The sequence below is a fragment of the Macrobrachium nipponense genome, chromosome 5 (assembly GCF_015104395.2).
Source record: "Macrobrachium nipponense isolate FS-2020 chromosome 5, ASM1510439v2, whole genome shotgun sequence".
In the NCBI taxonomy this organism is placed as follows: domain Eukaryota; kingdom Metazoa; phylum Arthropoda; class Malacostraca; order Decapoda; family Palaemonidae; genus Macrobrachium; species Macrobrachium nipponense.
In genome coordinates this window covers 96,884,815-96,910,498 of record NC_061107.1, presented here as the reverse complement: position 1 = coordinate 96,910,498, position 25,684 = coordinate 96,884,815, and the positions used below count along the sequence as shown (strand labels likewise).

At 42.5% G+C, this 25,684-nt stretch overlaps 1 protein-coding gene across 1 annotated transcript in view; it reads right to left on the bottom strand.

Annotated features, from left to right (window-relative positions):
- The window catches only part of LOC135215538 (polyadenylate-binding protein 2-like), a 175,224-nt gene that overhangs the window by 72,727 nt on the left and 76,813 nt on the right, over positions 1-25,684 (bottom strand). The window contains exon 2 of the mRNA XM_064250370.1: positions 19,722-19,872. Within this exon, the coding sequence (XP_064106440.1) occupies positions 19,722-19,857 (136 nt within the window). The 5' untranslated portion in view covers positions 19,858-19,872. The remainder of the gene's footprint in view (positions 1-19,721; positions 19,873-25,684) is intronic.

Genomic DNA, 25,684 nt, shown 5'->3' with positions numbered 1-25,684 from the left:
AATCTTATAAAATTATCGAACTTCAAGAAGTTCTTATTAATGCATATTTAAGCGAAACAAGACTTCGATAAATCTAGAAGCTAAGTAGGTGTTGTCTTAACAATCCCTTTAAGCGTAGTCCTTCCTAGGAAATTCCTGGAAGGATACTGATAATTGAGTTGCTCTACAAAGAAGTAACTACGGTATGTGTGATTTGCCGTATCGTATTCTCATACAGCAGATACTCAACTACCTTCTTTCCCTGCCGAGGCAGATAAAGGAAAGGAAAAATTTTACTGTCTTCGTTCTTTTCGTTAATAGAAATGATAGAAAGAGTATATATCTCCTTAAGGAAGGAAGTTAATCCAGGAACTCTTTAAATCTTCGTGATTTCCTCATAAATCGCGGAAGAGACAGAATTCCTGTTCGTCTGTAGGGTTTACGGAAGGAAGTAGATATTTCCTATCCGCCAAACGTCGATGAGATTCTTATAAGAAAAACTCCCAAAGCGCTTGCCTCTTCATAACGAGGGGAGAGCATGAATGAAGGAGTGTGTCCGCATTACTCAAAGAGGAGCCTCGCGACTGACCTCTCTCTCTTAAGAAGATTTGGAATATTCTGGCGCCTGGCTCCTTGCGCCTAGCGCCTGGATAGTTTCCGCGCGCCTGAATGTTCCGCACGCTAGAAAGGAGACTCGCTCCTGGAACGTTCGCTTGTGTGGAAGGTCCCGGGCGCCCTGATAGTTCCGAGCGCCTACTAGACCCTTTTAGAAAGAGCCTCTTGCCCGGAAACGTTCAATGGAAGGATCGTTCTGATTGCCACTGTACTATAAGGCTCCTTGCTCTAGCCGTCTGTTTTTCTGTTGCAATTTGCGCCAGGCTGGCGCTTCGTCTCTTTGAAGCGCCTTGCGCCAAGAAAAAATTTTCTAGAACGCGGCTCGCGCTCAGTTTGCTAGAACGCGGCTCGCGTTTGGTTGTAGGAACGCGGCTCGCGCTAGTCTGTTTTCTGGAACGCGGCTCGCTGCTGGCTGTTTGGAACGTGCTCACGCTAGCTTGCTGGAAACGCGGCTTCCTAAGTTCCTGGCTGGCTCTTGCTCAGTGTTCTCTTAGTTTTCAGAGAACGCGCTAGATCATCAAAACATATACATTCTTCGTCTTTTCGGAGTAAGATGAAGAGACGCCACTTTTTTTGAATGATGCCTTTTCAATGGCTATCCTTGGCAGTCTGGGACGCTCTACAGAACCTGACCGAGGGGACGCCTGACCGGTGGGGATTCTCTGAAACCCCCTTACGGCTTTCGACATTCCTTCTCCCCTGGGCTTGGGAGCTTGAAAGAGGTCTAGGCCTGGGAGCGAGACAGAGCCGATCAGACGACACCCTCCACTGCAATGGGGAAACACTAGTAATCACTTCTTACCTTTCAATAGCTCGCATTTTGAGCCACAATCCTTGTCTTCAAATTGCAATTATGAATTTGAAGTTTTCTGCGAAGTAAGAAGGTGATGAGGATGCAACATACTAGTACTGTTAATACTCTAATTGCTCGTTAGTACGAGTTTCGTAAAAAACTTTTAAAAGAACGTATCTAGTTACATGCTTTACTGACTCCCTAAAGTAGGAAGTCATATCCTCCTCAATCAATTCTAACACTTATTACACATATTAATGAATAAATATTAATATTTCCCTTCTTGCAAACTATGTGAGTGTCTACCGAAAATTTCGGTAGTTACACGTCATATATTCTTCGAAATTTTCGAAGCCAAATTCATTAAAAAGTTAATAAAAGCGTATGCCGAACCAAAGACCCAGTACTTCCCTGCAAAAGACAGTCCAGAAGATCGATGGCGATGAAAAACGAAAATCAAGTCAGAGGTAGCAACAACATATGTTGACACTACCGCGACAGAGAAAATCTGGTTCTAGAACAGGAACGGTTCCTATTCCTGCCACCCAGCGGCAGGGGGGTAGATCACCTGACCTACCTGCAGCGTGTGCCGCGAAATTCGAATTTCTGTCGGACGTCAGAGACATAAGCTAAGTATATATCTGCCGGGGAAGTTGCATGTACAAAAAGGCATATTCTCAGCCAAGGTCACAAGCCCTTATCACTCTTCCAACCCTCTCTCTCCCCCAAAAGTCCCCTTGGTGGATGATGATGATAATGATCATGATGGGATTGACAAGTGGCAGACACCAGCCAATAGAAAAAAGAAAAGAGCCTCTCAATTGCCCATTGGACCTAACCCCAACAATCGTGAGCCACCTCACCCAAAAACTGAGACATTATGATTTTATTCACAATTTGCGCTCATCGATGAAGCTAGACCACATACTAGAAAGATTCCAGTGTCTCAAGGGTTCTGACCCTCTTATCTCCCAGAAACTCCCATGCAAAATTAAACAAAGTAGCTTACAGGATTACCTGAATATTTCAACACCTCGATGTTCTTAGACATGAATAATGGTACTATACCTTTAATGCCGATTGGACATATTAAATGTCGACGAAAATTGTCTGTCGGGTGCCAAACCGATGTACAAAACGTCAATGCAAAAAAAATTTTTTTTTTAAATTCACAGAAAAATAGTTATAAGCCTACAAGGCAAAAACTTTTGAATCACGCGCCTTAGGGGATGCTGGGAGTTCACGGATCAAGCTGTTGTTTTGTTTACAATCGTTACCAATGCATGCAGGCGCGAATTTCTTTCTTCTCGCACTAAAAGCATCAGCGACACATCTCAGAAATTATTTCGTCACTGACATAATTTTTGCACATTTTATATTAGCCGTTACATAGAGTTTTATATATGAAAATGTGCGCAATTTCATGTAGAATACAACAAAAGACAACTCATGGTTGTAGCTTTTATCAGTTTTGAAATATTTTCATATAAATAACAATAAGGGCCAAAATTTCAACCTTTCGTCAACTCTGACTCGACCGAAATGGGCAAAAAAATGATATTGTCATGTTACAATAAAGTTTTATACATACTTACCTGACAGATATATACTTAGCTATAGACTCCGTCGTCTCCGACAGAATTTCAAATTTCGCGGCACACGCTACAGGTAGGTCAGGTGATCTACCGCCCTGCCCTGGGTGGCAGGACTAGGAACCATCCCCGTTTTCTAATCAGAATTCTTCTCTTCCACCTGTCTCCTGCGGGGAGGCTGGGTGGGCCATTAATCGTATATATCTGTCAGGTAAGTATGTATAAAACTTTATTGTAACATGACAATATCATTTTTATACATTCAACTTCCCTGCCAGATATATACTTAGCTGATTAGCACCCATTGGTGGTGGGTAAGAGACAGCTAACTACTGAAATAGACAGGTAAACAACATATGTTGTAGGTATTAATAAACCTTGGTTCCTACCTTATTAGGCTGAAGACTTCGCGGCTACTGCCTTGGAGTCTGCTTAGCCTCAAGAGCCGCAGCGAGGATATTGATCTATGGCTAAGAGTTCGTTGTGGGTCTGCCAATGGGGTCCTTATCCACTTACTCGGCAGAGCCTAAAGGCCTTTGTCTTTGGGTGCTATTCCACTAACATGACAATACACCTTGTTCAAGGAGCACAAAACCGATCCCGATCACTGATCCTAACATCCATGTTAGTTCTAAGATTGTAAGGAGTTATCCCCGAACTCCTTACAAACACCAAAAAACTCGAAACATATTACACTTTCATTACAAAATATAACACAAAAAAAAAAAAAAATTTTGTACTCCCGCCCCTACTAGTCATACATACCCTTGATCCCCTACCAGCAATGACACTCTGCTCCCGTGCGACAGTAGTGAGCTTGCTAATAGAAAACCAAGCACATATCTGACAAGAGGGTTTATGTACGATAAAAACACAAAATTAAGGATCAGTCTTTGCTCCAAGACCCAGTACTGTATCTGCTGATACAAAAGGACCTAGCGAGAAGCACTTCTCATAGGTCACTCTCACATCCTTCAGATAATGAGATGCAAACACTGAATTGCACCTCCAATATGTAGTCTCAATGATATTCTTTGAGACATATTCTTTTGGAACGCCAAGACGTTGCTACTGCCCTCACTTCATGAGTCTTGACCTTTAGAAGACCGAAGGATTCCTCCGAGCAGTTCTTGTGAGCGTCCGTAATAACGATTCTCACAAAGAAAGCCAAGGCGTTCTTGGACATGAGTCTTTTGGGGTTCTTCACCGCACACCAAAGACCTTGTTGACAAGCTCCCATCTGTCTCTTCCTCTCTAAATAATATTTAAGAGCTCTCACTGGACAGAGAGATCTCTCTATCTCTCTGCCTACAAGGTTAGATAGGCCTTTTACCTCAAAACTTCTGGGCCACGGTTTTGACGGGTTTTTCGTTCTTTGCCAGAAACATTGTCTGGAAAGAACAGATGGCAGCATCTCCTTTGAACCCCACCGTGGAATCCAGAGCGTGTAATTCGCTCGTCCTCTTGGCTGTAGCGAGAGCCACCAGGAACAAGCATTTCCTAGTGACGTCGCGGAAGGACGCCAGATGTAAAGGCTCGAATTTATCCGATGAAAGGAATTTCAGGACCACGTCTAGATTCCAACTAGGTGTTCTAGGAGTAGCTGCTTTCGAAGTCTCAAAGATCTAATTAGATCGTGTAGATCTTTGTTGTTAGCAATGTCCAGGCCTCGATTCCTGAATACTGAAGACAGCATGCTTCTGTATCCTTTTATTGTCGAGACAGATAGGTGTGATTCCTCTCTCAGAAAGAGGAGGAAATCGGCAATATCCACTATAGAGGTACTGGAGAGGACAGCTTCTGACCCTTACACCACCTCCTAAAGACTTCCCACTTTGACTGGTATACTCTTCTCGTCGAAGCTCTGCGGGCTCTAGCGATAGAGCCCGCAGCCCTTGCGAGAAAAGCCTCTCGCTCTGACAAGTCTTTCGATAGTCGAAAGGCAGTCAGAGCGAGACCTGGGAGGTTGTGATGAAACCTCTCGAAGTGTGGGGTTGTCTGAGTAGATCGTGTCTGTTTGGAAGCGATCTGGGGAAGTCCACTATCCACTCCAGTACCTCCGTGAACCATTCCTGGGCTGGCCAAAATGGGGCTATGAGTGTCAACTTCGTGCTCTTCGAAGCTACGAACTTCCTGAGCACTTCCCCCAGGATTTTGAACTGGGGAAAGGCGTATGCGTCCACACCCGACCAATCCATGAGAAACGCGTCTATTGCGAAGGCTCTCGGATCTTCCACTAGAGAGCAAAAGATCTCTATTCTTTTGGAGATGAACGTCGCAAACAGGTCTATGTGAGGTCTCCCCCACAGGGACCAAAGACTTCGACACACTTCTTCGTGTAGAGTCCATTCTGTGGGAAGGACCTGATTTCTCCTGCTCAGTCTGTCCGCTCTCACATTCTTGATCCCTTGAACAAACCTTGTGAGGAGAGTTATGCCTCTTTCTTCCGTCCAGGTTAACAGGTGTCTTGTTAACTGATAGAGGGAGAAAGAGTGCGTGCCTCCTTGCTTGCGTATGTAGCCAGAGCCGTGGTGTTGTCCGAGTTTATCTGTATCAACCCCGTCTCTGACTATCTCTTCGAAGAACTTTAAGGCTAGGTGTATGGCCACAAGTTCCTTGCAATTGATGTGCCAGGACACCTGTTCCTTTGTCCAGGTGCCTGACACCTCCCTTGCTCCTAGCGTCGCTCCCCATCCCGACTCCGAAGCGTCGGTAAATACACTTGGTCTGGGTTCTGCAGAGCAAGCGATACGCCCTCTGTTCTTTTGAAGTGGAGGGATCCACCACTTCAGATGATCTTTTACTTCTTGTGGAAGTTGGAAGATTTCCGAGAGTTGACCCGTCTTCCAACTCCACACCTCTTTGAGGAAAAACTGAAGAGGGCGAAGGTGAAGTCTCCCTAGCGAGAAGAACTTTTCCAGTGAGGACAGGGTCCCTAAAAGCTCAAGGTAATCCCTCGCTGAGCTGTTCTTTCTCTCTAAGAAGCTCGAGATTCTCGACAAACCTCGAGCGATTCTTTCTCGCGAAGGATATACCCGAAAACCCCGAGAATCCATCTGATCCCCAGATAGACCAAGTTCTGGCTGGGATCAGTTGTGACTTCTCGAGGTTGACGAGCAACCCTAGCGAATCTATCATGTTTCCTTGTTACTTCTAAGTCCTCCAAGCACTGAATCTTCGACTTGGCCCTGATCAGCCGTCGTCCAAGTAGAGGAGATGTTTATCCCCTCTAGGTGAAGCCATCTTGCTACATTCGCCATCAGGTTGGTGAATACTTGTGGAGCTGTAAACAGACCGAAGCACAGAGCCCTGAACTGAAAGATCTTGTCTCCTATTACAAAGCGAAGATATTTCTTTGACAAATGGTGAATGGGAACGTGGAAATATGCGTCTTGCAGGTCCAGAGAGACCATCCAATCTCCTGGACGAAGAGCCGACATTACAGAGGCGGACGGTTCCATGCGAAACTTCTTTTCTGTACGAAGCGATTCAGAGCGCTTACGTCCAGAACTGGCTTCCACCCCCCCTGATGCCTTTGGTACTAGAAAAAAAAAAGGCGATTGTAAAATCCCGGGAGTGTGGATCCTGCACAAGTTCGATGGCCTCTTTTTCCCACATTTGCTCCACCATTTGAAGGAGAGTCTTTCTCATTAACGGGTCCTCTGTACCTCGCTGACAGTTCCCGAGGCGTAGATGTTAGGGGAGGGCTGTCGTCGAAGGGATTACATATCCCTTCTTCAGGACCGACACTGACCAAGGGTCGGCTCCCCTTTTTGCCCATACTCCTGCAAAGTTCAGGAGTCTGGCGCCCACCGGTGCTTTGGAGGAGCAACAAGTCACTTTGATTTCTTGAAGGGCCTAAATGAAGACCTTCCTCTCTTTTCAGAGCTCTTCTTTCTGGCAGGGGACGAGCCGCTGCACCTCCACGAAAGGGCCTGCTGAGGAGCACGAGAGTCCTTCTTAACCGTCGACACTACAGGGCGTCCTTTCTTGGACGTTTGCGTTAGTAGGTTTTTGTGTCGCCTTCTCAGTTAGCGAGCGAGATATATCCTTCACTAACTGAGAAGGAAACAGATGATCCGATAGAGGGGCGAACAGTAAGGCAGTCCTCTGCTCGGAGAAACCCCTTTCGATAATATGGGATCCATAAACTGATCTCTTTTTCAGGAGACCAGCACCAAAAGGGAAGCCACTTCACCCGAACCCGTCCTGTACTGCCTTGTCCATGCAGGACACGACGCTATGAGAATTTCTGGGTTTTTCAGAAACTCCGGATCCTTATTATTTGTTGGCCAGAACTCCGAGTGACCAATCCAGAAAATTGACACCTCTAAAGTGACAAAAAGTCCCTTTAGAAAGTGTTTCAACTCTGAAGAGCTCCACGTCGCTCTGACCGATCCTAGAGGCCTCCACTAATTGGAAAAGTCGGCATCTGCCGAGGCAGGTAGAGAAAGACCCATAGTCTCTCCTGTCCCATACCAAATACCTCTCTTTCCGTGCAATCTGGAAGGAGGCATGCAGAATACCGTCTTTCTAACTCCTTCTTCTTGTCCATCCAGAATCTAAAGAATGGAGTGCCTTCTTCATAGATATCGCAGGCTTCATTTTTAAAAAGGTCCGACGATTATTTTGCCGTAGCCGAGCTCGAAAAGAGCGAACGAGGAGAAGAGGAGCCGCCGGACTAAGAGAATCTCTCCAAATTCTTGAAGTAATAATGAGGCTAAGACTTTATAAACTAGAAAGTCCCTCATTAGCAGGAGGTTCGTCATCAGACAACTCGTCTAACCCTCGATCAGACGAAGGAGAAAGTTCACGTTTGGAGGGAGAGTCCCTTCCAAGACCTCCTATGTTCTGAAGGAGAGGAGCTCCTATTTGGAGAAGAGTCATAACCTCCAGAACGAGTCCCCGACTCGCTCTTGCTTCTCTGCCTCCTTGACTCTTGCCTCCTGGCTCCTGACTCCTGCCTCCTGGCTCCTGACTCCTGCCGACTCCTGCCTCCTGCCTCCTGACATCCGGACTCCTGGCTCCTGGCTCCTGCCTCCTGACTCCGGGAGACTCCTGGCTCCTGCCTCCTGACTCCTGCCTCTTGGCTCCTGCTCCTGCCTCTTGGCTCCTACCTCCTGCCTCTTGCCTCCTGGCTCTTGCCTCCTGGCTCCTGCCTCCTGCCTGGATGCCTCTACACTCCTGGCTCTGGGCTCCTGCCTCCTGGTTTACTCCTCACTCCTGGCTCTTGGCTCCTGCCTCCTGGGTGACTCCTCACTCCTGGCCGGTGCCAGACGTCTGATCGGTTCATCCAGGTTCGTACCGGAAACCTCACCTCGAGTAGAGTATCGATCCTGGAGGCAGATACCTCCATACGTCTGGAGATCTTTTAATAGGAAGGGAAGTGTCTTTCCTTCTAGGAGGCTCCTTTTGACAGGACTCCTACACGACAAAATCTGTTCCTGCATCGCCATCATGAACCTCTTTGTAGCCTCCTCTTTATCCTCTTCGGGAGGAGGGAAGGAGGAGGGAGGAGTCCATAGCCTCCACCTCCTGCCTCCTTCTCACTCTGGTTGAAAGAATGGCTCTTCTTGCCTTCTTCACTCCCGATGGAGACTCCTCAGGGAAGTTTTCAGGGCTCAGTCAATATTCGGAGCCTTCCAACTCCTCTTGAGAGGCCGAGATCGATCTGAATCTCTCCAATCACGTCTCGGTGATGAAGATCCCGACGACGAAAAACACACGTAGGACGCTTTTACAATAGCGGTCCTTGGCAGTCTGGGGTGTCACAGAAACCGCCGAAGGGACACCTGATCGGTGGGGATTCTCCACAACCTCCTTTCGCTTTCGACATTCCTTCTCCTCTGGCATGTGAGCTTGGAAGAGGTCTAGACCTAGGAGCGTTGCTGAGCCGACCAGATGCCCCCTCCACTACACTGGGGACACTCATATCACTGTCCACTGAAAATCACTAGCCTTACCTTGTAATGCAGCCATTTTGTTTTCCATCAACAATTAGAAGGCTGCTTTTAGATCCGCAAGTTCTTTTGCTGGATCTACAGGTTCTGCAATAGGAGAAGGGGCTGCAATGGAAGGAGAAGTAGCAATACTTACCCTTGGGGAAGATCCCAAGCTTGGAATTAGTTCAGATCTAGAACTACTTAAACTTCTATGAGAAGCCTTCCTCACTCTTTCTCTTTCTAACTTTTTTAAATAATTAGTTAGATTCTTCCATTCGTTCTCACTCAAGTTCTCACATTCCTTACAAGTATTAGTAAAAGAACATTCATACTCCCTGCACCTCTTGCATACCGTGTGAGGGTCTACCGAAGCTTTCGGCAACCTCACCTTACAGCCTACATTCACACAACGTCTCACAACCATACCAGAGTCAGACATTATTAAAGAAAATTTCCAAATCAAGTCCACAAAACAGTCACAAAAGCGTATGCCAATCCAACAATCCAGATACGTCACCAAAAGTCGGTCAAGAAGATCAATTGCCGGTGAAAAAAAGAAAAACCAATCGAGAGGAACCAACAACAATGTTGATGGTCCGGGCGACAGAAGAATTCTGATTAGAAAACGGGGATGGTTCCTAGTCCTGCCACCCAGGGCAGGGCGGTAGATCACCTGACCTACCCTGTAGGTGTGCCGCGAAATTTGAAATTCTGTCGGAGACGACGGAGTCTATAGCTAAGTATATATCTGGCAGGGAAGTTGAATGTATAAAACGCAATTGTAAGCTAAAACTCTTATATTCTAGTAATATTATATCATTTACCTTTATTTTGTAATAAATTGGAAGTCTCTAGCACAATATTTCGATTTTTGGTGAATTTATGAAAAAAACTTTTTCCCTATGTCCGCGCGGTAACTCTTCCGAAACAATCAGAAATTTTTTCGTCCGATTGTCGAAATGTTTGCACAGTTTTATATTAGCCGTTACATAAAGTTTTATATATGGAAATGTGTGCAATTTCATGTAGAATACAACATAAAACAACCCATGGTTGTAGCTTTTATCAGTTCTGAAATATTTTCATATAAATAACGATAAGTGCCAGAATTTCAACCTTCAGTCAAATTTGACTCGACCGAAATGGTCAAAAACCGCAATTGTAAGCTAAAACTCTTACATTCTAGTAATACTCAGTCATATACCTTCATTTTGCAACAAATTGGAAGTCTCTAGCACAATATTTTAATTTATGGTGAATTTTAGAAAAAACTTTTCCCTATGTCCGCGCGGTAACTGCCGAAAAAATCATAAATTTTTTCGTCCGATTGTCATAATGTTTGCATAGTTTTATATTAGATGTTAAATAAAGTTTTATATATGAAAATGTGTGTAATTTCATGTAGAATACAACAAAAAACAACTCATGGTTGTAGCTTTTATCAGTTTTGAAATATTTTCATATAAATAACGATAAGTGCCAAAATTTCAACCTTCTGTCAACTTTGACTCGACCGAAATGGTAAAAAAATGCAATTGGAAGCTAAAACTCTTACATTCTAGTAATATTCAATAATTTACCTTTATTTTGCAACAAATTGGAAGTCTCTAGCACAATATGATATTGTTAAGATACAATAAAGTTTTATACATAACTTACCTGGCAGATATATACTTAGCTATAGACTCCGTCGTCCCGACAGAATTCAAAACTCGCGGCACACGCTACCGGTAGGTCAGTGATCTACCATTCCCCGCCGCTGGTGGCGGAATCCCAACCATTCCCGTTTTCTGAGCCAGATTTTCTCTTACACCTGTCTCCAGATATATACGATTAAGGGTGGGCCCTTAATCGTATATATCTGCCAGGTAAGTATGTATAAAACTTTATTGTATCTTAACAATATCATTTTTATACATGCGACTTACCAGGCAGATATATACTTAGCTGATTGACACCCTTGGTGTTGGGCGAGAGACAGCTATATATATAAACAAAATTCTAATAACGGGAAACAACAATTGTTGTAGGATATCAATCCTTGGTTCTTACCTGTTTGGGCTGAAGACTTCATGATTACTGTCATTTAGTCTGCCTGCCTCAAGAGCTTCCAGTGGAGGTAAACCACCTATGACCGAACAGCCCTTCTGGATCATGTCAATGGGGGCTAGCCCGCTTACGCGACAGAACCTGCATGGATCGTACCAATGGGGCTTACCCGCTTACATGGCAGAGCCTGACCTGTATCTTATCAATGGGGGCTAGCCCTCTTACATGACAGAGCTTTAGGCTTTACATAATGCACAACGAGGAGACCAAAAGTTAATCCTCCGACCACCTGACCTCTCTAACCATGTTAAATCTAAGAACTGAAAGGGTTCTTCCTATACCCTCTTTCAGTCAACCATAAAAACCAAACACCATAATGTTAAAATTACTTAACCTAACTAATTAGGATTAACCTCAGCTCCTCCTCCCAGCACTAAATCTCGGACACATATGCTCCCAGTTGAAAGCACTTCTCATAAGTAACTCTCACATCCTTTAGATAGTGAGAGGCGAACACTGAGTTACACTTCCAATACGTGGATTCAATTAGATTCTGAAGGGACCACGTTTTATGAAAAGCCATGAGTTCTATGGCCCTCACTTCGTGTGCTTTTACCCTGAGGAGTTTAAATTGTTCTTCACCACATTTAAGATGCGCTTCCTTAATAATGTCTTTAATGAAAACGTAAGGGCGTTTTTTTATATTGGTCTTGTAGGATCCTTGACCGAACACCAAAGACTTTCCTGCGTACCTCCCAAAAGAGACTTTCTTTGTAGATAAAATTTTAGCGCTCTTACTGGACAAAGGGTCTTTTCCTTTTCTTTCCCCCGTAAGAGAAGAGAGTGCCTTCACTTCGAAGCTTCTAGCCACGGTTTTGATGGGTTTTTCGTTCTTGGCTAAGAAGAGAGGCTTAAAAGAGCAAGTGCAGCCTCCTTCTTAAACCCCACTCTGCCCTCTAACGCTTGAAGTTCCCTTCACTCACCCTTTTGCGTGGCTAAGGCGAACAGGAATAAAGATTTCCTCGTCAATCCCTAAAAGAAGAATTATTGAAGGTACGAATCTTTCAGACATCAAATACTGCAGCACTATATCCAAGTTCCAACTGGGATTTTTATTATTCTGACTTTTTGAGGTCTCAAAAGACCTAATAAGGTCATGTAGAATCCTTATTATCCGAACACCTCCAGACCCCTATGCCTAAACACCGAGGCCAGCATACTTCTATACCCCTTGATCCGTAGATACCGCTAGCCACACTTTCTTCTAAGGTAAAGAAGAAAATTTGCAATGTCGGTTATAGAGGTACTGGAAGAGGATAGCTCATGCGTCCTGCACCATCTTCTAAACACTTCCCACTTCGACTGGTACACCCGTAATGTGGATGGTCTCCTGCTCTTGCGATTGCTTTTGAAGCTTCGCGAGAAAACCCCCTCGCTCTAACGAGTCCTTCGATAGTCTGAAGGCAGTCAGACTTAAGAGCGGGGAGGTTTTTTGTGATACCTGTCGAAGTGGGGTTGTTTGAGAAGATCGCTCCTTAGAGGGAGCGATCTGGGAAGATCCACTATCCACTCCAGCAACTCTGTCACCCAATCTAGGGCTGGCCAAAAGGGAGCGATCAAAGTTAATTTCGTTCCCTCTGAGGAGGCAAACTTTCTTATTACTTCCCCTACCAGTTTGAAGGGGGGAAAAGCGTACCCGTCTTATTCCCTTTTCCAGTCCATGAGGAGCCCGTCTATCGCTATTGCTCGTTGGAATCCGCGATGGGGAGCAATAATTCTCCAACCTCTTGTTTTCCAGTTGGTTCGAACAAGTCTACGTTCGGCCTTCCCATAACCCCCATAACTGATCGCACACTTGAGGGTGGAGAGTCCATTCGGTGGGGAGTACTTGGTCTCTTCTGCTTAGCAGATCCGCTCGAACATTTCTCTCTCCATGAATAAATCTCGTTAGAAGAGAGATCTGCTTCTCTTGCGCCCAAAGCAACAACTCCCTCGCTGTCTCGTAAAGGGAGAATGAATGAGTTCCCCCTTGCTTCCTGATATATGCTAGGGCTGTCGTGTTGTCTGAATTGACCTGAATGATCGATCCTAATATCTGTTCTTGAAAGTGCAAGAGAGCTAGGTGAATGGCTTTCAGTTCCTTTTTTGTCTTATGTGCCAGGACACCTGAGCTCCTTCCCAGGTTCCCGACACTTCTTGCGAATCCAACGTTGCTCCCCACCCTACGTCCGATGCGTCTGCAAACAACGCTCGGAGAGGGCTCTTTATTGCAAGGATATTCCTTGACCGAGTTTCTTCGGGTCTAACCACCACCGAAGATCTTGTTTAGACCTTGTCCGTTATCCTGAATGACTCTTCGAGGTCCTGGGAACTTTGATCCCAGTTCTCCTTCAGATAATACTGAAGGGGTCTTAGGTGCAGTCTCCCTAGGGAAACGAAACTGCTCCAACGAGGAAATGGTTCCCAGCAAACTCATCCACTCCCTCGCGGAACAATGTTCTTTCCCTAGAAATCCCGACACCTTTGTAAGGCAGCGTTCTATTCTCTCTGTTGACGGAGACGCTAGAAAACCCCCAGAATCCATCCGAATCCCCAGATAAACTATGTTCTGCTGGGGATCCAGCTGGGACTTCTCGAGGTTGACTAGGAGTCCCAATGACTGCGTCATCTTTAATGTTATCGAAAGGTCCTCCAGACACTGTTGCTTCGACTTTGCTCGTATTAGCCAGTCGTCCAAATACATCGAGATTCTGATCCCCTCTAAATGTAACCAATGAGCCACATTCCTTAGGATACCCGTGAAGACTTGCGGGGCCGTCGAAAGTCCGAAGCAAAGCGCTCGAAATTGAAACACTCTTCCCTGTGACATGAATCTTAGGTATTTCCTTGATGCCGGATGAATTGGCACATGGAAATATGCATCTTGAAGGTCCAGGATACCATCCAGTCCCCTGGACGAAGAGCAGAAAGTACAGAGGAAGAGGTCTCCATCGAGAACTTCTTCTTGATCACAAAGACGTTCAACGCACTTACGTCCAGAACCACTCCACCCGCCCGAGGCTTTTGGTACCAGGAATAGACGGTTTGTAGAAACCTGGTGAATGGAGATCTTGAACCGGTTTCTATTGCCCTTTTCTGCAACATCAAGTTCTACTGCTTGCAGGGGAGACTTGACTCTTGACAGGATCGTTGTATCTCGCTGTTAAACTCCCTTGGAGTTCTTGTTAAGGGAGGATATTCCCTGAAGGGGATGAGGTATCCTCTCTCGAGGATCGAGAGGGTCCAGCTGTCCGCCCCTCTCTTCGCCCAGACTCTGGCAAATTTCGACAGTCCTGGCGCCTACCGCTATCTGGAGGACTTCTTCTTCATTTTGCCTTCCCTGCAGGTCTCCTGGAAGGGGTGGTCTTCCTCTGGTATCCGGTCTTCTACCTCTAAACAAAAAGGGGTTCTTGAGGAGGAAGAGGCTCCTCGAAAGGGCTGCTGAAGAGGTGTTTTATCCTTCTTTTGAAAAGGAACCGCAGGCTTGAACCTCTTTGCTGACTGTGTCAGTAAATCCTGTGTGCTTTTCCAGCTAATGATTTGCTACATCCCTCACCGTGTCCTGTGGGAAAAGGTGGTTCGAAGCGCGAATATAGCAAGGCCGACCTCTGTAGAGGAGATACTGACTTGGACAGGAAAGACCCATACACTGCTCTCTTTTTCAAAACTCCCGATCCAAAAAGAGCAGCCACTTCCACCGAACCGTCCATCACCGCTCTGTCCAGACACGATAAAACACACTCGATAATCTTCCATCGTGACAAATTCGGGATCTTGGGCTCTCTTCGCAAGGGCTCCCAAGCCCAGTCCATAAAATTAATACTTCGAGCGTCCTAAAGAGTCCCTTTAGTAGATGGTCCAGTTCACACATCCCCCAAGTAGCTTTTGCCGATAGTAGAGAGCGCCTCCTTGAAGAATCTACTAAGGAAGCGTAATCTGCGTCTGCCGATGAAGGCAGTCCTAAGCCCATAGGTTCCTGGTATCGTACCATCTTCCAGGTTTACCCGTCAACTTTGAAGGAGGGCATGAAAAAACAGTCTTGCCCGCCTCTCTTTTATTCTTAAGCCATTCTCCAAATCCTTTGAACGCTTTTTTCATACTAAGGGGCTGGACGCATTTTTACAAATGAGGATGCCTTTGGAGACTTCGTGCTCGATAGCAAAGATCCTGGAGAGGGCGGATCCGCTGGTTGAAGCTTATCTCCGAACTCCTGCAACAACAACAAGGACAATCTCTTATAATCAGAGACTACTACATCCACGGGTAATTCTTCATCCGAGACTTCTTCTAAGTCTCCGGCTGCCGGGGATCCTTTCGGAGAAGAGCGGTCTTACTTGTCGAGGGACTTCTGTCAAACGAAGAAGCACGTCGTCCGAGTGACAAATCCTTGCTACTACAAGGCGCAATCGAGTTTCTTAAACGCACGAGATCTTCTCTCAGGTCACCTGTTTCCTACCAGGTGAAGGGCTTCTACTCTCCGAAGGAACTCATAAAGTGCGAAGGGGTCTTACTTACTGACCTAAGCTCGTACAAGGCGCCTGGCGGCCCTACTTGACTCCTGACGCCTGCTCGACTCCTGGCGTCTGTTAGACTCCTGGCGCCTACCCGACTCCTGACGCCTGCTCGACTCCTGAAGCCTGCTTGATTCCTGGCGCCTGCTTGACTCCTGGCGCTTGTCTGACTCCTTGTAGGCTCTTGACGCCTCTCACAAGACTCCTGGCGTCTGTAAGGCTCTATACGCCTGTAATATTCTTGGCGCCTACTAGGCTCTGTCAACTCTATGTTTTTTCTCACAAGCCTCCTGCTTCTTAGGCTCTTGACGCCTATCCTGATCCTCAGAAAGAGGAGTCCGACTCCTGACTTCTCCTAAGAGACGTAGCTGACCGCTTGCTCTGCGAGCGGCTACCGCTGGGACTTTCTCCTATAGATAGGAGAGGATCGTTTAAAGGGAGAACGAGAGAGTCTCTCCGGAGACGAGCGCCTGCTAGTGTGAGAAACTTCTCTCCTACATGAGAAGACAATTTTGATCTCTTCACTGGAAGGGAGGAGTCTTTCCTTCGAGACGAATCCTTATGAAGAGCGCCTACCAAGGAGGATATTTGCTCCTGTAGATTAAGCAGGAAAAGCTTTGTCGGATCTTGAGGCGCTGGAGACGGTCTTCTCGCCCTCTTACTAGTCGAAGGAAAATCCTCTGGAAATCGCTCTGGGCTTGAATCAAAAAGCGTCTCCTTTCGGCGCTACCCACGATCTCTTCAGAGGACGAGACTTCGAAGCAGAGCTCCATCCACGCCTGGACGAGGAGGAGTCCGACGCAGAAAAAACACTCTTCCAGGATGCCTTTTCTACGGCTATCCAAGGCAGCCTGGTCGTTACTTCAGGGTCTGCCGAAGGGACGCCTGATCGTTGGGGATGCTCCACATCCTCCCTGCGGCTTTTGACATTCCTCCTCCCTGGTCCTGGGAGTTTGGAAGCGGTCTAGGCCTAGGAGCAATGCGGAGCCGATCAGACGCCCCCTCCACTGCACTGGGGTCACTGTATTCACTGACACTCTGACCTTGTGTTTCCATGGCTTTAAGCTGCTCCTGAAGCTCCCTGATCGAGGATCTCATTTTTTCCATTTCTGAAAATGAACCCTTAGATTCAACACAGGGAGAAGGGGCTGAGGTTATGGGAGAAACATCATCTAGTTTGTTAATTTCTGATTCAGGCTCAAAAGAACAAGATCTACTCGAGCTTCTAGCTGACGCTTTCCTAGCTCTATCCTTCTCTCTTTTCTTAATATAAGAAGCTAAATCCTTCCATCCTTGCTCCGAAAGCCCTTCACATTCAGTACAAGTTCTATCAACCGCACATTCAGAACCTCTACATTTACTACAAAGCGTATGAGGATCTACCTCTGCTTTAAACAACCTAGTTCTGCATTCTTCCCTTGCACAAACCCTAAACTTAGGAGTTACTTTAACTTCAGCCATCTTAATAGACCAATCCAAATCCTAATCCAGTCCAAAATAAGCGTATGCCAATCCCGAGAATAAACAAGAGTACTTCACCAAATGAGTCCAACCAATTCTCGGCAAATGAGCAGAATTCCAATCAGGAGAGACCAAACAACAGTTGTTGCCGGCCTCAGCGACAGAGAAAATCTGGCTCAGAAAACGGGAATGGTTGGGATTCCGCCACCCAGCGGCGGGAATGGTAGATCACCTGACCTACGGTAGCGTGTGCCGCGAGTTTTGAATTCTGTCGGGACGACGGAGTCTATAGCTAAGTATATATCTGCCTGGTAAGTCGCATGTATAAAAATTTTGATTTATGGTGAATTTATGAAAAAAAAAAATTCTTTATGTCCGCGCGGTAACTCTTCCGAAACAATCAGAAATTTTTCGTCTGATTGCCGTAATGTTTGCACCATTTTAAATTAGCCATTACATAAAGTTTTATATATGAAAATGTGAGCAATTTCATGTAGAATACAACAATAAATAACCCATGGTTGTAGCTTTCATCAGTTTTGAAATATTTTCATATAAATAACAATAAGTGCCAAAATTTCAACCTTTGCTCAACTTTGACTCTACCAAAATATTCAAAAAACACAATTGTAAGCTAAAACTATTACATTCTAGTAATATTCAATCATTTACCTATATTTTGCAACAAATTGGAAGTCTCTAGCACAATATTTCCATCTATGGTGAATTTATAAAAAAAAAAAAAACTTTTCTCCTTACGTCCGTTCGGTAACTCTTCCGAAAAAATCAAATTTTTTTGTCCAATTGTCATAATGTTTGCACCATTTTATATTAGCCGTTACATAATGTTTTATATGTGAAAATGTGCAAAATTTCATGTAGAATAAAAAAAAAACAACCCATGGTTGTAGCTTTTATCAGCTTTGAAATATTTTCATATAAATAACGATAAATAGAAAAAATTCAACCTTCGGTCAACTTTAACTCGACTGAAATGGTCGAAAACTGCAATTGTAAGCTACAACACTTACAGTCTAGTAACATTCAATCAATTACCTTCATTTTGCAACAAACAGGAAGTCTCTAGCACAATATTTCGATTTATGGTGAATTTTTGAAAACAGTTTTTTTTTACGGCCGCGCGTTACGAATTTATGCATCATATTGTGATAATATTTTCTCTGTGTTGCTTTGATCGTTTTACAATTTGTTATATACCAAAATCATCACAATTTAGTGTACAATACAACGGAAAAATAATTAACTAATTAGCTTTAACCGTTTTGCTCACAGCACGATTTGTATGCAATTATATGTGAAATTTTTTTTTGCGCTGTCATATATTCCAATATTTATATAAGATAATGATATTTTTTCATTTCTGATGGTTACATACTAAACTTCAGGCAATGACAAAAATAGGAGATAAAAATGAACTCTTAATCTTGAAAATTAAGCGTGCTGTGATTTTTTGAAAAAAAACTTTTTTCCGCTTCGGCGCTCACTCGCGAACGCCGCCAGCATACGGGAGACACTTTAGGAAATACCGGCTCGGCATTTAAGGGCTAAGTCTCAACACTGGCAAGTGATATTTCTCAACCAAAACACCGAGCAGCTGAAATGCTGAGAAACATTGGCCAACAAAATGTACTTCTATAGGATTCATAAGTGAGTACGTAGTAGTAAAGCAATGAAGGGTACTGTTACACAGGATGACTACTAATAACAAGGATTAGTTTTTCCGCCTTGAGTCTTACATAGATTCTTCTTGAGCTGGTTCTCAGAAATTAATTCTGAGAAAAAAAATTATGTTATTTAAAAAAAATTCTTTATTTAAAAAAGGTTATAATGTTAAAGAGAAAAATCTTTGCTTTCACCGAGGATATTTTTCATTGCTGAATTTTGAAAAAGTATTTCTTTGTTGGGTTCAATTTGGACATTTCATGAGTAAATGTTGAACAGTAATGGGAGTTTGACACCTATTACATTGCATTGGGTCAGTATGTAGTATTGACATTAAAGTGACCATGAGAAAATCTAGTGCGTCCTATGCAGAGTCTTGTTAGGATTACTTCTTTCGATCTTTCTTTTTGTGAAGATGATTTCCATGCATACACTTCAGTTTTTATAGTTTTGAGCTTATTTGCAGTTGTTATTAAGGACCATTCTGTATGCCAATCTTGTATATCAATGGTTTGACAGATATTATCCAGTCTGATACTGGGGCATATGTAACTGTTGGAGGGATAGTACAAGCTACTTTAGCAGCAGAATCCACATTTTCATTTCCTCTAATTCCTAAGTGTGCTGGACTCCAACATATTTTTATTGATAATCCTAATTGGAGGAGTTGATGCATAAACAAAATAAATATGATGGTTCCTTGTACACCAGCAATAGGACAAAAAGACAAGTAATCTACACCCTGTATCAGGAATGTTGAGAAATGCAACAGAAATGTAATGACAAAGGAAAAGATGATCAACAAAAGACCATATCTCGACAACCTAGAGGAGCAAGATACATATTAACGAGTTCTCAACTGTCTGCCCTTGATTACTTTTAAGTACAGTAACAGGTTATAGTAAAGCGATGACAAGTACAGTACTTCATATAAATATACAGAAGTACTATCTGGATTTACAGAATTACTTTGAGGATTCCATTTGTATTATTACAGATTAAAACAAACTTTTAAATGATACATGAATTTTCAATATTTCAACAATATTCACCTTACCTTTTATTGCTTCAAGTTCGGTTTCAATTGATTGATCAGTATCGTTTAACTGCTGATCTTCCTCCCCTGTGGCAACAAAACTTTCTTCACCACCCTCAGCAGCATCACCTTCTTCATACTGAAGCTCTTGTTCCATATCTTAGTTCTCTGACTGTAAATAAAAAGCATATTTTTGTAAACCAACCGCAAAACTCAAGAGACCATGATAAATAGCACACTACTCACTGAATATAATGAAACAATGACAGGCATGAAGTAAATGTATAGAGTAAACAAAATACTCAACATTATGTAAATAAGATTAGGACAAAACTATTAGAAACAAAGAAATTAAGCTAAATCTAGATTTGAAGTTTTAATGGCTAGCAAGACTAATTCCAGAACATTTTGGGAAATTCTTTTGTAAGAATGACTCAACATTATTGAATTTTCTATTTTGGCCCACTTGCAATTACAGCTGATGATGGCTACACTGACATCATTCATTACCATCAAAGAAACTTATGTGTAATGTTTCCCATGTACATACTGATCTAAGATATTAAAAGAATGTTCTACTTGTCTACATTGGCCCTTTTCCTTTGCTTTTCCATCTGCTACTAGTCTTCGTGTATATATTACTCCCCGCATACATAATTTATTATTTGCTCATGTAATATTCATTCTAAAATAATTAAAAATTCAATGATAAAAATAAAAAATTAATACCAAAAATCTTCCGTATAACTTTTGATATAGTGTGCTTATAGAGGCTTGGGGCACTATTGTTCTGATGCTAAAAAACAGAAAAAAAACTGTAGTCTAATCATCATAAATCTTTCATTCAATTTTTAATCTTTGATATCCTTTACCATTGTTTTTATTCATAATTCTTTCTCATTCTACAAATCTCTTTATTTTAACATATATTTTCCCCTTTCCCTATCTCTCATTTTTACACCAAACCTTCCTTCTGGGGTTCGCCATGAAATGAGTTCACTCCACTCATCTTCCTCATGCACTTTCTGCCTGAATATCTATCTAATTTAGGTCTTCATGATCCCAATTTTTCTTCATTTTCTGGACCTTTTAACTGGTCTCCATCCTGCCAAGTCTAACATTTTCTTGACTACTTAATCCATCACAAATCCAAACTACCTCAATCTTTTAAAATCTTAGTCTATTTTCCCAGAAGCCAACACCACAGTTCTTCCTAAATTCCTCAATTCCATCATTGTACAGATTAATCTAGGCGTTCATGAAGGCCATCAATCTCCCGCATAAAGTGAGCTTTCAGTTCAATTCGACTGAAAGGTTGAAGAGTAAATCAAGTTTTGGTCTTTTAGGATGTTAGAATGTCTGGGGACATTGTGACCATTGCTTCAGCCAAATTGATTGATGGGTTTCTACGAAAAATATCTTATAAAACTTACTTAACAACTGGGGAAATCAAATATTCCATAAAATGTGGTTACTTTATGTCTTTAAATAATATACAGTGGTCCCCCCGTATTCGCGGGGGATGCGTACCAGACCCCCCGCGAATAGTTAGAATCCGTGAATGTTTGGAACCCCTATAAAAACGCTAAAAACAGCCTATTTTGTTAGTTAAAACTTAAGAAAAGCCACTAAAAATTTTCATACTTGGTTTTTATAATAGTTTTATCACAAAAAGTGCATTTTATGATGAAATTGATAACAAAAACCAGGAATTTGTGGATATTTCTCATAGAAAACTACCGCGAATGCGCAAATTTTCCGCGAATAACGGGAAAGGTTCCCGAGAGAAATCCGCAAATGTGTGAGTCCGCGAATCCGGAGAACGCGAATACGGGGGGTCCACTGTACTGTACAAATACATATCACAAAATTATACTGTAGAATGCAATTCCAAGCATGCAACCAAAAATATCACACATAATCATGAGAATTCCATAAACTAAACTGCAGTTGATTTCTCTAGTCTTATTGAGTAGGTTGACACAGTTCCCTCATCTAAACCAAACAAATTATTGAAAAAAGTGATACTCACTAATAGCATTAACAGAGTAACAAACTTTCATCAACTACTAAAGAATAAATATTGAACTGGTTAACATCAAACATGTGCACACACAGTCAAAACATTTTTAGTGTACTAGTGTACATAAAACATACATCATGTTTTCTTTTTTCCATTATCTACAGTTCTAATAGTGAAAACTCTCTCCCCCCCCCCCCCCCCCCCCCCCCCCCCCCCCCACCAACAATAAAAAACTACACAGTAGTAAATAGATTCTCTGTAACAATAATTGGACAGAATAATCTAGATTAAATCCAAATAATTAAAATATATAGTACCTGTATTCCAAATTAATGAAAAAATTCCACAATACATTGCATTTCAAAATCTGTAAGGAGGATAACTTGTCGTGAGATATAACCTTTATTTACAGGCAAGGATCTCAGTACCAAACTGACTTGATTACCAAAGGCACTCATAATGATTACCAAAGGCACTCATAATGAAGTTTGGCAAAGAGTATGTCATAAATGATTGTGAATTAACAAGCTAGCAACAGGTTGATTATAAGAAAAGTGCTAAAAACTGGACTTGGTTCTTTCAGTCCAACACTAATATTTGTACAGGGTGTAATTATGTATAGTCAATCAAGACCCTACTGAATATTCTACACTACACTAAAGTACTAGTATACTAGTAATGTGGTTCTGTTACCTCTATATAGCTGTGCTCTACGTATTTACCAGGGAAGTACTAAAATTAAAATGATAAAAAGTATAATACTGGAGAAACCCCTTCTGTGGCTTTATCTGCTTCAGCTATGTTTTAATATTTATAAAATTACAAATTATGGTTACATACAAATAATAAAATATCCTTAAAATGCAACAATTAAAAAAAAAAAGTTTATTTACTTTGTAACAAACCAATGCACAAAATTATGATGATGAGAATGCAAACTGTACTGTAATTAACAAGTTTTTGTTTTCAAGAGTAATCAACTGGTACCATAAAAATGAAGGAAACAAAATTTACCAAGATAAACACTTGCCGGGTTATTAAATATACTGTGTGAGATTACCACCCATCAGCAGGCAGGGGGATCAATTTGTTGAAGCCCTCCCATATGGACTTATAGTAGTAGAAATAGTATTTACTACTAATTGCAATTATGGAAGGAATGATGTTAGACCTCGAACTCCAGGACTGAATACAAGATGCCAGGCCTAGGTTGCTGAAATGACAGTGGGGTGCTTGAGTATGTGTATAGGTTGATTAGTGATAGTTGAGACAGGGAGGTAGACAATTCAATAGATTTGAGGACGTGGATGCAAATGAGGATGTACGCAAACTCAATTGGGTTATGCTACTTTAAGAGGGTAGGTTCAGGGAACACACATCAGACACTAGTTCTAAAGTTTGTGGTGAAAATGAAAAGAAAATTATTCGTTTTAATGGGTGTGTAAGTGGATTTGAAACCAAGCCTTCTTTGGCTCTTGCAGGTTTACAAAATTTTATGGTGTTCAAGCATAGTTATAAGATGCTGCTTAGTTTCAATAGCTTCATTTTAGCACAGCAGGAAAGTTGAAGCAAATAATTAACCACTTTGGTAATTGTGTAGTACGCCCTACAGCCTATCTTTTACGGTCATACGACACACATCACAGCATGCACATCGTATTGATATCTAGTAGTATCCATGCCATATTTTCACATTTTGCTATGACTGTTGATACAAGTTGGCAATGTTAAGCATTAAGATGTGTATATCCCTCATATCTTTGACTTGATAATTCTTGTATCAATTCTACCTGGTTTAGGATACTTAACTGAAATTTCTAGACTTCTTAATAAAGTTGAGTACTATTAGAATTTCTCCCCATTAGAGATCACTTAATTTTTTGCACCCAAGGATATGGCAACACATCTTCATTTTGAAACTGGAAGTTTTCACACAGGTCTGGTAACACCACTACACAGGAATTGTCGGGTTATGAAGATATAAACGAGCTTTCTAGGTTATCAACATTAATATAATCACTAAATTATAATAAGATAACAGAACTGAGAACAGCTCTTTGCAGGGCACCTCATATGACTTGAGCTACTGTATGTAATCAGGCTCCTACAGGCCCATTTATTCTGATACCATTGGCTTTCCCCTGTATAAAGCATGTTGGTTAGTAAGAAGGAAAATGTTATAAATCATGAAGTTTACCACCTCTCATGATTTTCTCAAATATCATTATTAGTGAGGACATTAGTGATGTAGGACAGCATGATTCTGAGATAAGATTTTGCACTGGATATGTGATTAAATGCTTATAGGCATATTTTTTAGATATAATAATTACATATGTATTTATTGTTAATGACTCACTATCCTAGATGATCTGTTTCCTCAATTCAGTTCTGCATGATTTCAATAGCACTCCCAGGAAGCGGTCTATTAAAGTTGTATAGATAGATAGATAATAGCAAATTCAAATGTATTGTAATTTGTACATTTCTTAGGAATAAAAACCAGTCTTATATAAGAGCATCCTTCAGCAAAAGCTAGGTAAGTCATTGAACTCGGCAACAATGCCATTAACTTGTAGTTACCGGAGATTGAGTGAGAGAATACCCCTCACTCCCTTTTGTCACCAAGCACTTTTTCCTTCAGCTTCAGGGACACAGCTGGGTGGCTGATGTGGGATTATAATAAAAGACGAGTTTGTTTACCTTTAAAAATACAAATTACTTTAAATTTGCTGTTTGTTCTTACAGAAAGACATACCATCAGCCTTCACGTAGACAACTTACTTCTTTGGAGAGAAATATTCTCTGACAACTGACCGGAGTAGAGTCTCACTTGGAAAATGTCATGCTCCCGGTAATGATAAAAAGATGAAACAATGCTCCAGCATCCCCCTAGATATGGCATATGAGACAATAGAGCTGTAGGCCCCTGGTCCTGGGTAAGAAAACCATGTAAACCCACATAAGAGAATTCAAAAAGTAGATCATTCTGGCTAACACAAAGTGATGGGTTCAGAATACAACTCTGTTACTGTAAACAAGTATTCTGTCAAATGGGGCTGGGTGTCTACCCAACCTTCTGCGAAGCCACCAAAGGTCCCAAAGGCGAAGGTATCCTGGGGCTTATGGGCAATTTGTGTGTCATGTAGAATGTTGTAAAGGTCATCTGCCAATCCCAGACACCTACCACCATTAACAGGCAAACAGAAATTTCTAAGAAAGGTTAGGGACGGTCCTATGACAGACTTTGTGAGTTCTCACACAAGGAGGAAAGATGATGTATAAAGACCTGATAGCCTTTTACCATGGAGACAAAGGCAGTGTCCCAGCCAAGAAAGACAACAAAATCTGCAACCTGCTTAACACACTCCAACCAGAGAGGTACTCCTAGGACACCCATCAAAGAAGATAGTCCAACTTTGCTATTACATATCTGCAGAACAACATTGGAGTAACAAGAAACTCCCACACAATCCTGCAAGAAAAGCCTCTCTTGTAGGATATGCTGGATAACCTCCAAGTGTGCTGATTAAGAGAATAAACTGCCTGGTGGTCTCTAAATGTTAGCTGATAAGAGGGGAGGGGTCACAAAAGGTGAGGGAGAGGGAGAATTCAATCAGTGCCCTGACTACGAGCATCAATAGATGCTTATACCAGACAGCTTGAGTGTCAACAAGCCACCAGGGTCATCCTGAGACCTGGGGTGTCAATGCTGCTGATCATGGTAAAACAGGTTGAACAGTGATGGGGTGTAATGTCCTAATGTCCCAGGAGTGTTGGAATGCATCTTACAATTCTATCCAGGATCTGGAACCATTGAACAAAACACTGAAAGTTTCCTGATCAGTTTGGTCTCGTGGCAAACACGTCAAGCACAGGGGAGTTGGAGTTCTAACAGCGTCGCCTCTATTCGGGCCTGCAAGACCCTCTCTGTCCTACAACCTAACCTTGGCAACTACGC